Source organism: Prunus mume, linkage group LG2 (genome assembly GCF_029339155.1).
Source record: "Prunus mume cultivar Tortuosa linkage group LG2, ASM2933915v1, whole genome shotgun sequence".
Lineage (NCBI taxonomy): Eukaryota > Viridiplantae > Streptophyta > Magnoliopsida > Rosales > Rosaceae > Prunus > Prunus mume.
Window position 1 is genome coordinate 4,594,413 of NC_142699.1, and position 17,926 is coordinate 4,612,338.

General features: G+C 35.7%; 2 protein-coding genes across 2 annotated transcripts; one reads left to right on the forward strand and one right to left on the reverse strand.

Annotated features, from left to right (window-relative positions):
- Nucleotides 1-180: 180 nt before the first annotated feature.
- LOC103319482 (VIN3-like protein 2) lies at nucleotides 181-4,925 on the reverse strand. Its single transcript, XM_008221025.3, is given in 5 exon segments — nucleotides 181-1,244; nucleotides 1,529-1,822; nucleotides 1,825-1,847; nucleotides 2,839-3,505; nucleotides 4,712-4,925. Coding segments are annotated over 5 exon segments (1,887 nt in total). The 5' UTR covers nucleotides 4,761-4,925; the 3' UTR covers nucleotides 181-390.
- A 6,655-nt stretch (nucleotides 4,926-11,580) lies between these two features.
- On the forward strand, nucleotides 11,581-13,798 carry CER2 (HXXXD-type acyl-transferase family protein). The gene is made up of 2 exons (XM_008221026.3): nucleotides 11,581-12,052; nucleotides 12,820-13,798. The coding sequence occupies exons 1-2, from the start codon at nucleotides 11,636-11,638 to the stop codon at nucleotides 13,681-13,683; spliced, it is 1,281 nt and encodes a 426-aa protein (XP_008219248.2). The 5' UTR covers nucleotides 11,581-11,635; the 3' UTR covers nucleotides 13,684-13,798.
- Nucleotides 13,799-17,926: the final 4,128 nt, after the last annotated feature.

Consider the following 17,926-nt stretch of genomic DNA (forward strand, 5'->3'; position numbering starts at 1 on the left):
TACTCTCCTTTCATACCATTTCACCATTTCAATAAATGAATGTGAACCATGAGGATTGCATGATGATTTTTCTTTTGTAGTGTTAATAACAGCACATCAAACCTCTGATGAAGAAAGGTAAACATTAAACCACCATATCATTTTTACGTTTCAATTTAGAAAAAAAAAAGAGAAAAATTTGGATGATCATATGCAATTTAATCTCTAATCCTAACTTTACTAAACGAGAAATTAAAATAAAAAAGCTTAACCCTTTTCTTTGATCAAGAAGATGACTATTTTCCTGTCTCCCTAACAAAACCTACATTTGTTTCAACCAGGAAAAAAAAAGACCTACCTTTCTAAATCATGTCCTATCTACTAAAAATTTTCACATAAAAACAAGTCCCTTCAAAATTTGATGGCACAACCTTGTGTAAGACCAATGCTAAAAAATTGGTCATTCTTTTGGTGACAGCAAATCTTATCCCCAAAGCTATGGATGAGCTGCCCAGCCAAGCTTGATGGATCATCAGTGAACGTGTCCACAAATACTCTGACCACTCTTCGTTCTTGCATATTAGCTTTCAGACTGAACCAAGTAAGAAATTTTACTCTAAAATCTTCATCTATGTTGCCCTCATGCTCTAGCCATTTGATTGCTCTCACTGAGTAGTCGTAATCACTTTCCTCTGCTCGCTTTGTACACCTGAAACCTGGTACTTTACTTATTCCGTTGGATTTACAAGGTGTCAATGGAGAAACTGCTTTGATCAAAGAAGCAGTTTCTGTTAGAGAAGGCAGTGAGTAGAGCCTTTTGCTCTGGTTCTTGTTGATGCCATTCGAGGATTGATGCTTCGTAGTATGGTCTCCAGAAGCTAATTTGATGTCACTAGAATTGGTTGATTCTTCTTGGGAATGATTTTGAACAACTGCTATATTATCTTCCCTTCTCTGATTCTCTAACATAACAGAGCTATCATACAATGCAGGTGTGGCCCATTTAGCTTCCCAAACACCCAATACTCCTGCGTTGCTAAACAAAGAAACCTTGCAGAAATATTCAGCTGAGGGATGGAGATTGGTGAGAGTAAATTTCTTCTCTGGCCTCAAAACAATGAAAGAGGGTTGGTCTGGATAATCCTTAATATCAAACTTACGATGCCACAGCCTGCAACCCAAGAAGTTGTTAAAAAGATTATCCTCATATTCTAGCACGATGACAACAGAAGTAGGGGTTGAGTCTTCAAACCGGATGCGGCAAGCTGATACAACAGAATTATTAAGCAACATCAGCGAACAAATAATATATATGAAAAAAAAATTCAGTTTGTTTGACATCACCATACAGGACTTTATTTATTCTCCTTCTAATTAACTAACTGACTAACTAGGGTGATGATACCAGCCACCAGTTTGCATTTCCTACTGTAGTCAGAGACTCACACGTAACCCATATAAAATGAATTGTCCAGTGTTGTGTTCCATCTGGATGCTTCATATGCAAATGGGGATTTCAAATCATTGAAAACAAGAAAAAACGACTTACTTGCTCGCTCTTCCTTTTCCACATGGACAGGGCAAGGATCAGAAAGCATTGAATCAAAAGATTCCACTGCAGAATTGCACAACTTCTGAACATCAGCACCACAAGAGAGCCTGTTAACAATTCCACGCGCCATCTTTGCACAGACCTGCTCCAGTGGGCCTACTTCATTCTTCAGCTTTTTAATAGCAGTTTCTAAACTGTTCTGTAGTTTCTGGTATTTCTCCTTTCCTAAAAGAATTTTGTAAGATAGAGAAATTCGTAGACACAGTACATCCACTCTTCTAGCCTCCTTGCAATCATTAATTGTTTTCTCCAGGTTCTGCACAAAATCAATCTTCCAATTAGCCAACATTATTATTTGGTGCTAACAGCAACTCAAGTTCGGTTGGTCAGTTTGGGATTGCAACTGGTTGTACATCATTCATTCTGATAGTTGATTCCCTATAACTCTTTGAAAAAACAGTACAAGTGATATATCTTGCTTATTAGATTAGGTCAAATAACCCAAATTGTCAACCTCATCTCAACCAATCATAGGCCACATTAGTATCAATAGAAAATATTTCCAGGACATAAATTTTTCCTAGGAATGTATTCTTAGTAAAATGTTCTAATTCTTTTAGTTTTCAGTTTTTGGGGATTGATACAAATTTTCTTGGAAGAGTTTGTAAAAAGAGAGAAATATTACCAATCAAAACATGTATAGGTGACTTAATTAAAATGCTGTTTTCTAAACATTATCATAACCTAACATCTTAGAAAATATTTTTCAAGTTAACATTTGTGGTGCCATTTCCTATATTAAATTAAGGTCACACACGCCAGATGCTCTGATGGCTAGTACGATCTAAACTTCTTTGAAAGGGAGATTCACTAATCAGATGCTCTGATGGGTATGCATTTTAGACATCTTTGTACATGTTTATATGGCCGAGCTTGACACCTAGAAATCCTGGTTTGTTTATCTAGTGTCAGTGCACGTGTATGTGAGTAGATAGCATGCTTAAGAGATTTCCTAGTAAGTTCTAGAGACTTTGCTACTGTGCAATAACTGCTACTTATAATCATAGAAGCAAAATATGTAGCTTTCGCAGTACACATACTTGGGTGTTTGCATGTGTGCAAAGACACACAACCGCAACACCTGCAGATGTCTATATAATTCATGAATAGGCAATTGGTTTTTTCTAGGTTGGGTCTGAACTGACCAGGTTGTACACAACTAGTACCATACCATACATTGGGTATGCAGTTAAAGAGTAAGTAATTGAGATTTAAATATTCACAGGTGTTTATAAAATATTAGTTACCTCATTAAATCATTAACCTTTCCACAAGCAATGCAATAGAAGCTTCCATCCAACTCTGGGCAGCAACCATTCTTCATAATGCCAGCTTTTTCATGCTTTAGAGCACACTCCAGATGGCATGAAATTCCACAAGGACCATTCTCATCAGCAGTATCAGAGCCACAGGTCAACCATAGACTAGGGTCCTTGTTATCGTCGAAAAGATGACAGATACAGCAAGAACATCTCTTGCAAAAAGACTCCTCTGACCCTAAGGCAGCTCTGCAAGCTACATTCTGACAGACTTGGAATTTAGGGTGTCCTTCTTGACTAGTCACAGGAGAAACATGACCTGGGCCAGTGAGTGGTTGAAAGGAAGCTTCTACGTCCCTTTTCCTTTTCTTTCCCGTTTGATTTTTGGCAAGAGAAAATGCAGGAGAGCTTTTAGTAGTAGTCTTAGATTTCTCAGATACTACCTTTAAAAGCTGTGCTATCATTTTAGGTTTTGTATATCCTCTGTACTTCCTCTCCTTACCCATTTCGGCACAGATAATTTCAAGAAGCTCCTTACGAGTAAACGAACTAAGGATTCCTGGGGCATCTTTTGACCATTGGGCAATCTCATGAACTAGTTCTCTCTTCTCTCCCAAGCTTAGCCTGCTACACTTTTCAGGGTCAAGTACAAAACCTGAGGAAACAAAACCAAACCAAATATCAAAACTGAACTTCAGATGCCTTATAAGCTATGAAGTTGAACATAATCACAGGAAACTAGCAGATACTTATAAAGGACACTTTACAATTCATCTTCATAGTTTATCCTGGGTAATCATATAAAGTAGTAAGAATGAGACCAAAAAAGAACATTTATGCCCTGACAAAGTACCATGAGAGTAAGGTCACAACTAAACCTACGGCAGAATAACTCATTAAAACATCTCTTCGGTTTGTTGTTTCTCTCTTTTGCTAGTTAATTTTCTATTTTTTAAGGGACACCAACAGGCTTGAACCTGAAATGGACCCTTGAATTTTGGTAGACTTTGTCACCATGTTGTCTCCATAAGGACTGATTCCTTTTGGTACAAAGGAAAGCAAAGGGAAGGGTGAGGTTTGAACTACAAACACCAAGGAAACACATTGTTTCTTCATAGCAAAGAAGTAACTCTCAAAACACAACTGTTCTTTACATCATCTAATGCCTAATATCTCATATATAACGCACTGCCATTTTTTATTACCAAAACCTTGTAAACACACACACCATTAAGCTTTTTATTTTATAAAAATTTCAATTGAAAAAAAGGAACTTATAAAACAGATTTACCATACCACCAATGAGTTATTATTCTCCCTATAGGCAATGCTTTTTTTTTTTTTTTTTTTTAAAAAAAAGGAACTTAAAAAGGAGAAAACAAAGTTCTGTAAACTACTCGTCTCTTGAAGGGTTAAGTTAACGGTTCCAATAGGCAATGCTGGTCGTTGTCATCAGTCAATCTAAACAGTGTCCCCCTATATGCTTTCTAGGAGGGACCAACAGCCAAGTGTGGTTTAAAAAAAACAAAACAAAACAAAACCCCCAGAAAAAGAAAAAGCCTTTTAATCATCCGCAAAATACTTCTTGCATTTTGGCAAATCCATAATTATGCAAAAAATTAGACCTTGGACAACGTACATTGGGAATAACAGCAAGAAAGATGTTCTGAAATAAGGGGAAAAATCAAAATACAAAAAAAGGGCAAACTCAGATGCAAAATACTTTTGTGGTGACATACATTGTCAAGAACAATAATCATAAAGTAAACAAAACACCACAATCCATTGCAAACGAGTAAACCCACAAAATTTTTATTAGGAAAAAAAAGAGAGCATGAAAAAAAAGGGAATGGTGACTGACCTGAGAACAGAGACTGCATGTCTGAAGCCCTCGCTTCTGGGTTGTTCATTGTTTTCCAAAGAGGAGGCAAAGACTCTATTTTTATACAGGGCCTTGTTTAGAGAGAGAGAGAGAGAGAGACGATGATTTACAAGGACAAATTCATGGAAAGGAGAGAGAGAGAGAGAGAGAGAGAGAGAGAGAGTGAGGGTCAGAGGAAAAGTGGCATCCGAGTAAAGAAATAATAAAATAATAAAATAGCCATAAATAAGAGATTTGGTATAAATGAGGCGAGAGAGCAATTTAGCCAATTGGTTTTTATTTATTATTTATTATAAATGTTTTTATGTTTCTTTTGCGTGATAACCCACGCGCCTGTCTGCGTCAATTTTTACTTTTAAAAAAAAAAACAATTAAATTAATGAATTCGTGGATGTGTGTTTGGGTGTAACTCTATTTGCTTTCATCGTTGCACAACTTAACACCACAGGGCACAAGCCTTTTTTTTTTTTTGAAAGGAAGACAGAAGCCTTGTTTGTATGAAATTGAACAAGGGCAAAATATATAATATCAAAAATAAAAAGGCCAATTTATATTTTATGCCCCTGTAACTTAACCTAATTTCAATAAAGTTTTTTTAATAGCAAATGGAAAAACAACGGAGAGAGATCAACACAATGAGCAACAAGCACTAGAGACAAGAGTGAAGTAAAGGAAAAATCAGTTCGTTACGGTGTCGTTTAGTGTCAAGAAATTCAAAAAAACATATAAAATCAGATTTTGACCCTAGATGTTAAATGAATGCGGTTGTGATTAAGGTTAGGCAAAATTAGGAGGAAGTGGATTAAAAGAGAAGCCAAATTACGAGAAAAACAACTCAATAACCTACATGATGGAGTGAGAAAGCGGCGTACTATTTGTCATTTAGTGTCGTTACACAAGGTCCATCAATGGCGTGTTTGTTAGCCAATTATACATCACGTCATTTTTCACTTAATAGTCAGGAATTTCAAACCGTTGGATATTAATGGTCCAAATTCAAATTTTGTTTTCCAAATAAGTATAGGCTATCTCAATTCAATGGCCGAAATTCAATAATCAAATCAAATCCAATGGTAAAACAAAACCACGACTAAAATTTAAATCCAGACATTAAAATTTTAACATTAATAAATCCAGCTCGAATTCACATAAAAAAATCCAAATTTCTAATTGTTCAAAAATCAGCACAAAAATGTTATGTCTACGAAATAAAATGTTGATGTCATAATTTGAAATTTGATTGATTTGTTTGCCAAAAAAGGACCAAACAAACGGAGGTTAAAATAATTTTTAATAATAAATAAAATTGGCTGGTAAATTATGAGCTTGGAGGGTTGGAGCAGAAACAACTTAACACCTATCGTTAGGGTTGACAATAGGTCATGTCGTGTCAAGTTCGTGTCGTGTCGGGATAATAAATGTGTCAAGAATGCTCAACCCGAACCCAACCCATTTAATCAACATGTCGTGTCGGGTTCGGGTCGTCTTTTATTGTGCGGGTTTCGAGTCGTGTAACGGGTTCATAAATAATAACATGTATGTTATGAAACTCACAACTAAAAAAATTTAAATTAAAAAAAAACAGAGAGAGTAGAGAAAATATAAGGAAAAGAAAGAAAAAAAAGATAGAGAGAGGAGAAAAGATAGAAGGAAAAGAAAGAAAAAAAAATAGAGAGAGAGAGAGAGGCGAGCAGATTGAAGGAAAGAAAGAAAGAAAAAAGAGAGATGAGAGAAAACTAAAGAGAAGGAAAAGAAAGAGAAAAAAAAGGAGAGAATAGGAAAGGAAAAGAGAGAGGAGAAAGAAGAAAGAAGGAAAAGAAAGAAAAAAAAGAGAGACGGAAAACAAAGGAAAACATAAAAGAAAAAAAAACATTATAAATATCAAAAGGCATATCATAGAATCACAAAGTTGTTTGTAGCATGGTGGATAAGATGTTTGAAAGAAATGAGGGTGGTAGGGGTTCGAAACCCCTAGTGTGTGTTGAAGTCTTTATTTATCTTTATTTTTTAGCGGGTTTTACACGACCCGTTTATTAAACGGGTTAAATAGGTATTATAGCGGGTTAGCGGGTTTCAATAAACGGGTCAGAACGGGTTGACCAGAAATTGACATGTTTTTTTATTGTGCGGGTTGAACCCGCTCATTTCTTGTGCGGGTTTCAAGTCGTGTATCGGGTCGTGTCCGAAATTGCCACCCCTACCTATCGTATTGATGAATAGTAACACTGATGTTTGATTTGTAATTGATTGGAGATGACCGAAGTCTATATTTATCTTGCATAACGCCCCACAAGAGGCATGCTAAAGGGCCTATTTGACTTTGTGGTTTACTCCCATTTTCACTCAAGTCTCACTCAGTGGTAACGGGGCATGGCAGGGTTAGGTTTGCCATCCAAGAAGACATAGAGAGATAAAAAATAATTAAAAAATCTCACTTTTTTGTTATTAAAATTGGGCCTTTTTAAGTTGGACTTTTGATAAATGAGCTTAACCAAATATGAATTATGAACTTTGGACTCAAAAATTATTTTTGAGTTTAAAAAAATGAATCCAAATATAATACCAAACGGGGCCTAATATATCCGAAGTTAATAAACGTGCACGTATCTTGAATTATGGTTAAAAAACACATTCCCTATACAGAGGCGGGCCAAAGCCCAAACCAGAAGAAGGAAACTATAGATGTCAAAGCCCTATCGCAAAGCCCATAATCCCAATATTTGTTCATATAATCTTTGAGATTACTCAACAAATGGCCGATTTAGCATTGCTGTAAAACAAAAGATGAGAGAGTGAATAAACCTCATGCACCAATTTTTCTAGAGCTGATACGGCTTTCATCAATATATTCATCGGCATTGCTGTGAACGGAAAGGCTTCTCATTGGCAGTTGCATTTTCCGACTATAAATTACAGCCATAACTCGTATGAACGATCTGCTCATCCAATTTACAGACATACTCTAAAAAAAGAGTTAAAATTTTTTAGTAGGTGCTCAAATTATCCAGACATCAATTCTCTGAATGTGCGCATAGAGACAAGAAAATCAAAAGTTTGACCAAAAAAGAAAGGGACAAGCAAATCAAAATGGCACATCAACTGCAAGGTATCACGCCAAGAACTCCCATTCGCCTACCTATCATGGTCTAATTCATACACATGTTGTTTGGGCCAAAAATTGACACATCCAGCCCAGCGAAAAGATGGAAGCCCAAAACTGTAAGAGTGCAAAAGGCTCATCAGAGCAAACAAGGCTGATTTGGGCCTCACAGCCCAACATAATAGGAAGAGGAGTCCGGAAGAAGGAACAATCCCACGTGGCAACCTCTGGGATAAAAAGTCAAGCAATGACAACTTCGGGATAAAAAGTCAGCAATGGCGAAAGTCAGCAATGGCGGAAGTCAGCAATGGCAACTGCCATAGAAGAAGTGATTGAAGGGTTCATGACATCAAGTTGATTCTGAAGAATGAAGATCAAATCCCTCTTATATATGTATATTCAGAGATTTTTCTTCTGTCTTCTCGAGAAGGTAATTCTCCCAAGAAGATAAGCAAGTTACAATCTCAGAGAGGATAAGCAGAAAGCAGGAGCTGTCCGAAAAGGAATCAAACTAACCATCACGGGTAAAATATCACAAGGCGGCTGAAAAACAGGAAGTGATCGCCTATCGAGAGCCTATCTGCCAAAACTGAAGAAGAAGAGGAAAAGGGGGAAAATATCTTTGCCGCCCAATAAAAAAACACAATCACCCTACTCCAGAGAAGAAACAGTTTTACTATAAATACAAGAAGGAGTGAACAGGGTAAAGGACACCCAAAAAACACAACCAAAAATTCAATCAAAAACAAAAACTCAAAATGATCACTTGATCTCAAAAAACCTTCAAAACATTGAAGCAACCAAAGCTCATTGAGCCACCACAAACAACTCAAAATCAACCAGAAGCTCACTTGAATTCCAAGTGAAAACCAGCTTTAGATTAGAATTCCCAAGGTTCAGACTTAGAAAATAAGTCATTCAAAACGAGATTTCTCTCGTTACAAATTTGGTTCAAAAAACCAAAGCAGCCTCTAGCCCATCAAGCCCTCAAGAATAGCCACCGCCTTACAGATGAAGAAGCCGCAGATTCGCCCACTCGAAGCTTCACAAAAGCTTAAGGTACATTGACGCTCTGTCGAATCAACCTTTGGTATCGATTTATAGTTGAAGCTTAGCAATCGAGTTGTCAACATTCGGTCCGGCCGGACGGTTCAGTCTAGCCCAGCAGAGCCTCCCATCCGGCATAAATGGAGTTCCAATGTATCTTCATCTCTCTAGCATGAGTATTTATTGTTATAGTTTTGTAAAAGGCGATTCGCTAAAAAAGCGATTTAAATTCCATCAACCATTCGCCGAACAACCTCTTTATACTGAGATAAATTATTAAAGTCCTCACCAGTCTGAGGCAAGAAAAGAACTTACTTGGGAGATATTTCTCACCCAAATTCACAATCTTTTGTTTGCAGAAATCAGTAACTTGCAAGTTATCCATTCCAAACTAAGTCTGCTAGAATTTTATTACTAGCAGTGCACGCTCAGCACACCAAAGAAAGCTGACTTGTTGACCAGTCTATGGTTCTCAAGGCAGTGGGGAACTTTGCCCTTCCATCACAGGAGTAAACGCAAAACGGGCAAACACATGTTCCAACCAAGTTTTAAACATTGATGACAAGGAAGTGGCCCAGAATTGAAAATAGCTTGAAACAGACTGGTGGTGGACCAACGAAAAGAACTTATTGCATTGAAAACTATGGTTCTCTGAAAATAACGAATCAATTGAAAGCAAAGTTATTAAAAAAAAATTATGGAGAAAAGGGACTTGTAGGTCGAGTGAATAAGGAGTTTGAGAATAAGAGACGTTGTAGTTTTTATGATAATCAAATAGTGCTATGCCCTTTTTAAGAACATTTGGGTTATGGAATTTCGCAAAAATTCCACAACTTTAATACAACACAATAATATTAGAAGGAAGTACAAGTGTAAAACATGTTTTTAGTCCTGTTAGTATTTCCCTATTAATTGAAATAATGGGAAAAATTGCCAAAAAAAAACCACAAAATAGACTTTGGGAAAATAATATTTCCCTATTAATAGAAATAGTGGGAAAATTCCCAAAAAAAAAACCACAAACGAAGGCCCCAAGTTCCCAACCACAAGTGGGAACAAATTGATAAGTTATATAGGTTTAATTTTGTTTTTATTTAAACAAGGGCTACAATAGGTTAAAAAAATATATTCAAAAAGCTACCTGGCCCAACTCAAGATAGCCTTATAGGTAGGTCCGCCCCTCCATATGTCAACGTTCGTTTTGTTAGAAATGAATGAAAGTGTACCAATGTTCTTAAATTGGAACAATTTGCAAACTGCACGGATCAAATTCGATGCAATTGAAAATTAAGGGATCAAGGCAGAACTAAAATAAGTTTGTAAAGGAAACTAATTTCCCCTCAAAATTATTTTCCACAGTTGTCAGTGTATTAAATATGTGACAAGACATATGTCCGTTTTTATTGAATTTTTCATTTTAATCTTCTGATGAAGATAAGACGAAGAAGGAAACAACCAAAATTAAGGATGCATATGTTTTCTAGCTACATCTTTTAGGAGATTAGTTCTTCATTAGATGAGCATGGATTGAGGATAAGAGGAAAGAAAGAGACCACAAAAGATTAAGATGGAAAGAAAGAGACGAGTCCTGGGTTCCAACTTCCAGCTACTTGAGAGGCCAGTTCTTAATTAGGTTAGCTGCAGGGTCGATATAAGAGGGAGGAGAAGCAAATATTAAAACTGATGAAAGACAAACAACTAACTCCAGAGACATGGGTTCCAACTTCCAACTTCCAACTTCCAGCAATATCTTGAAGGAGGCGAGTTCGTAACTAGGTGAGATTGGAGAAATCAATGCTTCCTCCCAGTTCGGTGGAAGGAGGTGTATTTTGGTTTCTATACAGTGTACCCAACTCAACTATATTTGATATATTTTATCTCACTCATCACATGAGATGAAAAAAATTAAAATTATTTTTAGATGGGCACTTCTTGATTCTGTGAAAAGTGTACCTTTAATTTCTTTTAGTTGTACAACATTTATCATAAGTTTATGATCTAAATCTGATTTATGTATAACAACCGGAGAAAGATTTTCATGAAATGGAAATAACACTATTTTATTATTTTTGGCCAATAATACTATGACACGGGTGATAATATAATCCATGTGATCTATCATTAGTCCGGTATAACAAAACAGTGTTATTCTCATTGCAACCAATTTTTAGTCCTAACAACTAAGGTATTATTTGTTGATGAATAAAGTCCCACATTAGAAATTTGACAAAATAAAATATAACATATAATAAATAGTTATACTACTAATTGCACTACCAAAGCCTTTTATGATAAAACTTCACACCTACTGAACTTTGTAAGTCATTAAAGCCATCTCCCTTAAATTTAACATTATTAACATTCTACATGTCACATAATCTGGTCATCACAATAAACTTGAAAAACAGTGTTGGTGTAACCAGTATTTATGTGTCAGACGTTTATCCAATGCCTGCATGGATAAGAATTCTCAGACAAAATCATGTCACATAAAAAATTTCCTGTTGTTTTTCACCGACTTACGTTATAACACGCAAATTATATGATAACACCACGTAATTATGTTATGATTACATATAAATATTTATCCAATAAAAGGCGATCTAGAACATATCCAGCTACAAAATATAGTCTACATTGAAAGCAGTAGCTAGCAATAACCAATCATACTCCTCCTAGCTAGCTATATATATAGTTCCATCACAAGGTTTTCATTGAACATGCCATGAATTAGACACCATTTTGTTTCACTAAAAATGATTTCAACAGGCTTGAGGCTTTCCTCAGTTGTGCCAGCCACCGTGACAGCTGAGCAAAACATGGTCCATGAGCTCACAGACATGGACTTGGCCATGAAGCTTCATTACATCGAAGGGCTCTACTTCTTCAAGAGTGATGCAGTTGAAGGGCTCACAATATATGACCTGAAGAAACCTATGTTTCATCTGCTGCAGCTCCAATTCACTGCCTCCGGGAGGATTCGGCGATCCGAAACCGGCAGGCCCTTCATCAAGTGCAATGATAGTGGTGTGAGAATTGTAGAGGCATATTCTGAGGAAGTTATGGATCAATGGCTGGCCATGGCCATGGAGGATTCTTCTCTCTTTGATGGTCTTACTTATAACCAAGCCCTTGGTCCTGATCTTGGTTTCTCTCCTTTGGTCTTTTTACAGGTAATTTATAGCTTAGCTTTTCAAGTAAAAATAGACAAAGGAAAGAGGAATTTGCCAAAATCCCAAATCTAGAAACTAAAGCAAACCATATCTGATGAAAATTTCTTCACAAGTTTACCAATCGGGGAAGTGGAAAGTTTGCTTTGACTCAAGATTTGCTCTTCCTATATTCTAGCACAACCACTTATTTTTGGTATTTACTATCTATTTGTTAAATTTATAATTTGCTATTAGTTTTCAATTAAATTGTATATATTCTTAAAAAAATTTAAATCATTACTTCTACATATTTTTTGGTATTTAGTATATATTCAGTGGGTGCCTATATAGATGGGGAGAATTCAATGACATGAGTTATATCATCTACTCACAATTATTTCATTGTGTAACTAACATGTGATGAGTAGCTACGAGGAAGGGATGTTTACCACTTCTCTTGCGTTGCGGCCCTTATTTATGTTCTCATATACGAGCAGAGTTAGAATTATAATGTTGGAGGCCGAAAATTTAGAATATTAGTATAAACTAATACAAAAATTACATGTGAAAGCAAAATGTTTTTAAGTCATTCATGTAATGTTTGTTAGAGGGGAAATTTACTTATACTAACAAGTTCTCTCTTTAGAAATAGGAGAAAACAAACTCTCTTCTTACGTTTTCTTTTTTAAAATTACATGGTTCTTCCCTCTAATGTCACTGCTCTTTTCTTTCTTTCTTTTTTTTCTTTTGTTTTTTCTCTATTTCATGTGATGATTTCTTCTAAGCAGTTCACTTGGTTCAAATGTGGAGGAATGTCAGTAGGACTGAGCTGGGCCAATGTTCTTGGAGATGCATTTTCTGCCTCAGCATTCATCAACATGTTGGGGAAGATCATGGCAGGTCACCTGCCACTCAAACCTTTGCACGTGCCAGTTCCTGGAAAACCTGAATTCCCAGCACCTTCAACCCCTAACACATCATCTTCTCTGAAAAGGGTTGATTCAGTAGGAGATTACTGGGTGACACCCAACAACTGCAAGATGAGGAAACATACTTTTCATGTTTCTGCCAAGAAACTTGATCATTTGCTCTCAAACCAATCAACCAAGTTCTCAGCTTTTGAAGTTCTTTCTGCTATAATTTGGAAATCCTTGTCGAAAATTAAGGAAAACTCAGAGCAGACAAGAAGGGTGACAATTTGCACAAATTCCCATGAGAGAGAATATGAAATTCCAAGTAACAACATGGTTTTGAGCACAGTTGAAGCTGATTTCTTGGTCACAGAAGCTGATGTCTCAGAGTTGGTGGAGCTGATTTTGAACAGAAGGGCAGAAGAGAAAGGAATAGTTGAGGAAATGAAAGGGTTGGAGAGTGGGAGTTCAGACTTCATAGCATATGGAGCAAATTTGGCATTTGTGAATTTGGAAGAGGCAGAGATTTATGGGCTTGAATTGAAGGGACAAAAACCAGTTTATGCAAATTATTGCATTAATGGGGTTGGTGATGAAGGGGTTGTTTTGGTGCTTCCAGGGCCAAATTATGGCAAAGAGGAAGCTAATATTCGTGGCGGCCGGCTGGTGACTGTGGTTCTGCCTGAAAATGAAGTTGCGCAGCTGAAAACTGAGCTCCAAAGAGAATGGAGTACTGCTTGAAAACTGCTCTAAGTGTTTGTGTATCAAGTTTGATCCCATTGTCGTGCATTAGAATAATTTAGAAATAGCTCTTGGGAATAAAGAAAAAAAAAGAACTTATTTGAAAGGGAAACAATTCAAGATGGTGCAAAGTTTGTCCCCATTTTATATTGACTAGTCCTGCTCATCTAAATACCTAAAAATGAGAACCTGTGAAGACTTTTTTGATAAAAGCCATTTGGATAACGACGCATGTAGTTAGTGGTCTTAAAAAATAAAACACGTTTAATGCTTGTCCCTTCCCTACAATTCCCAGTTAGCGCTAACCATGTTTTTTTTTTGGTTGGTTTGCAAATTAAAAGATGTGTCGATAGAGCACCTCCACCCCAAAAGGCAAGGGAAAAGCAAGGTTTGACACTATTTACATCAGTAATGGCACTCTTGTTTTTTTTTTGTTCCACCCCAAAGGACAAGGGCAAGGGCAAATTCTATTAACTTTACTTTATTATTATTATTTTTTAATACTTAACCATTAATTTTGATAAACTTTTCAGATAATATTTTTGGTTACCACGTGTCACTATTTATTATAAAATTCTCACCTAAAGTTTCAGATAACATTTTCGGATAAATTTTTTGAATTAAATTTTCGGATAAGATTTTCAGTTTCCATGTGTCCATCAAATTTTAGATAAGATTTTTGGATATTTATTAAAATATATATATATATATATAATCTCATATTTCAGATAAGTAGTATAAAAATATGAGTGGAGAGTAAAAAATATATAAATTTAGAAAAACCCAAGCACTATTTAAACATAGAAACACACCCAAAATCAACCCCAAAGTCAACTTTTTGAGTGTGTTTATAAATGAATTTTGAGTGTGTATAATGATGGGTTTTGGGTGTGTTTATATGTTTAAATAGTGCTTGAGTTTTTTTATAATTTAAGCTCCCATTTTGAGTGTTTTAGTGAAACTCCCTAAAAAATATTGGAAGGAGAAGAGTTGTATGAAGATTTGGTGTGGAAAGTGAATAAAATGGTTAGGTATTTATAGGGAAAAAATTCAGAAATTTTTGGTATTAAAAAAAAAATCAATTTTGTTAGCCAAAAAAATCAAGTCCGTCGGATTTCTAGACAAAAACTGATCGAGCATCCGAGAAACGCCACATGGCGTCTTCCAGGTAGGAGCTATCAGCATTGGCATCATGCGTGATGTCACGCTAACGTCAGTGGCCTCGGGCTAGAGCCCAGTCGAGAATTGCCCTTGAGCTTGCCCGAGCTTCAGGCTGCGCATTGGAGGGAGGAAACTGGGCTTGGTGGGCCTGTTGCCATGGTTTGGGTGGAGCGGCAAAGGTGCTCTTAGATTAATTCAATGGCTTTCATTAAAGAGGTCTTCATAAATCCTCATGTTCAGGTCCTTAGGTGAGTGGGAGAGAAAAAGACGCCCCACTTAAAAGTTAAAACTAGTTTTTTTAAAAAAAAAAAAAAAATGCTTAGGACTTGTTTATTTAAAAAAAAAATTCCTGGGATGGAGTTTCTAGTATTTTCTATGAATATAATTATCAATTTATGAAATGGTTTGAACTTTTTTTTCCCAAAGTAATAATGCATAAATATTTTTCAAAGTAAAAATATGATTAAATATTTTTTTCGAAGTAATAATATGAGTAAATGTTTTCTCAAGTAAAAAGAATAATAAAACACTTAAAATTCAATACACTAGTTGTTGCTGACATTGATATAGATGCAAAGAAAGAAATCAAAAAGCACAAAACATAACAATATATATATATTGTTATTTATTTATTTATTTTATGGATGCAACTGTTATTTATTGAGGACAACATTCCACAGACTGTCATTCACCTTTCCCTACAATCTTTCTAGGGAAATTTGCATAAATACCACCTAAACTTTTAGGGTTATTTGTGGTTACCACCTAAACTTTTAATTTTTACTATTAACCACCTAAACTTTATAGAGTGTTGTAATGTACCGCCTACGTCTAACTCTGTTAAACTTTCTGTTAAATTTAAGGGCATTTCGGTCAATTTCTTATAATTATAAAATTGCAATTTGTTAAAACAAACATAAAATAAATAAAAATTATAAATAAATAAATAAAAAGGAAAAAAAAGCCACCCCTTCCAACACCAACTATGCCGCACTGCCTAATGGCCCCATCGCCCACCCTCTGCAATGTCTTAATACACCCTAATTCATCTCTCTCTCTCTCTCTCTCTCTCTCTCTCTCTCCATCGAAGAAGAAGAATATTTAATATATGATCGTCTGCAATATTTACTTATTAAACAACATCTCCTACTCCTATAGCCATATTGCAAATACACTTCAATTCTTGTCGAAGGTTACCATATGCCAAACAATATATTTGTCTTTTGATCACTCAATTCTTCAACAACCTACCCCAAAAGCTTTTTGATTCGGGGGAGGGAGAGAGATATATAAAGTAGGGTGTATGCAGAGGGTGGGGGAGGGAGCTACTCGGTAGTGGTGGACAATTGGTGTTGGAAGATGCATAAATAAAAAATATATTTATCATTCTATTACTTTCAGAAATTTTAAGTTTTTTAGTTATAGTAAATTTATAAAAATACCCTTAAATTTAAAGGAAAGTTTAACAGAGTTAGCACTAGGTGGTACATTGCAACACTATGTAAAGTTTAGGTGGTTAATAATAAAAATTAAAAGTTTAGGTGGTAATTTTGCATATGCCTCAAAGTTCAGGTGTCATTTATACAAATTTCCCATCTTTCTATTGTAACCTCATCTCAGCTCTATTATTCCGTTTTTTTTTCTTTTTCATTTTCTTTCCACAGGAGAGTATCTACAGCTTTACAAGCTGCAAGTTCCTCATGTAAATACAAATCCTTACTGTGGCAACCAAGCATGAATTAAATAGCTTGTGCCCATTTCTGAACAGCCAACCAACCCTGGTAGATTCTAATCCACAATCAACAGCAAAACGAATATGCAATATCTTTCCATTGGCCAATAAGGCAAAATTGATACCTATTCTCCTGACAAACACTTAGCATGATTAATACAAAAAGATAAAAACTATGCTGACTTGCAATATCAGTTAAGTGATCAATAAGCAAAATCTACAACAAAACACTGAAACATGTTCAGTATCAAGGGCTGCATATTAATCCAAAACTTATTCACTCCTGTAGTTCGACATTGTATTAGACACGACAACACACAGATTGGCATATAACTAAAGGACGCCAATTAAAAGGCCAGAAAACCACTACAGGAATGATAGTCTTCAACCTACTTACTATAAACGACATGAGTTCATCTCAACATGCATGTAAGAACAGCAACATACAATAACTTCATCAAGTTTTATAGCCACTCTGTTTATTATCTTATGGCAAACGGGATTTTCACTTTTAGTTTTAATAGGAGGCACACAAGAAATGTTTTTCATAGAAACCATATATGAAACAGTAGTCATTTGTGGCTTACTACTAAAAGCCCCCATATGAAAGTAGTCCCAGGGCTCATACGTAACTTAACATTATATTCTTAGGCAGCACAAAAGCATCTCTTTTAAAAATTATTGTCACTGAAAAAAGGAGAGGCACACTGATATACAAAATCATAAGCAGAAACATAAGCAGGAAACAGACTTGCTCAATTCAGGAATATAGAGAATACAAAGTTTCAAATACTCACCTTTGTTCGTTTTGGGTTGCTGTCGAACACACGCTGCATCCCACTGTCAGTGATCCTTACACAATGCACCAGAGTTGAGGCTTGAAGACTGCCTTGAGCCCTGTTACCAGAGCATTATCAGTGATTGTCCCATTCAACGGCCAGTCAAAGATAATACTCCTCCTATAGAAGAGTGATGGGTCACTTCTAACGTCCAAATGGAATGTATACCTTCCATACGTCCAAATGGAATACCTGAATCTTAAAGATCTGTAATTTTTTCAATTTATAGAATAAGTAAACAAATTTAGAAAAAGGTTAAGCATAATAATAACAATAATTTGAAAGAGATGAACTTGGTAAGTATCAGTCAGTCGAAAATCCTCTCAGGATTTAGCCCAAATACAAATCCGTAATCCTCTCAGGATTTAGCCCAAATACAAATCCGTGCAATTAATACATACCTAAACAGTTGAATTTGGATTTGGGAGTCCAAATCCAAATCCACCCTACAAATAATACATTTACGAGGATTCAATGGTCAAGAAAATTGTGATATTTATAAAAAAAGGAA

Coding starts and splice junctions, on each gene's coding strand:
- CER2 (XM_008221026.3), top strand. CDS start 11,636: ATGATTTCAACAGGCTTGAGGCTTTCCTCAGTTGTGCCAGCCACCGTG. Junction 12,053..12,819: donor CTCCTTTGGTCTTTTTACAG/GTAATTTATAGC, acceptor TCTTCTAAGCAG/TTCACTTGGTTCAAATGTGG.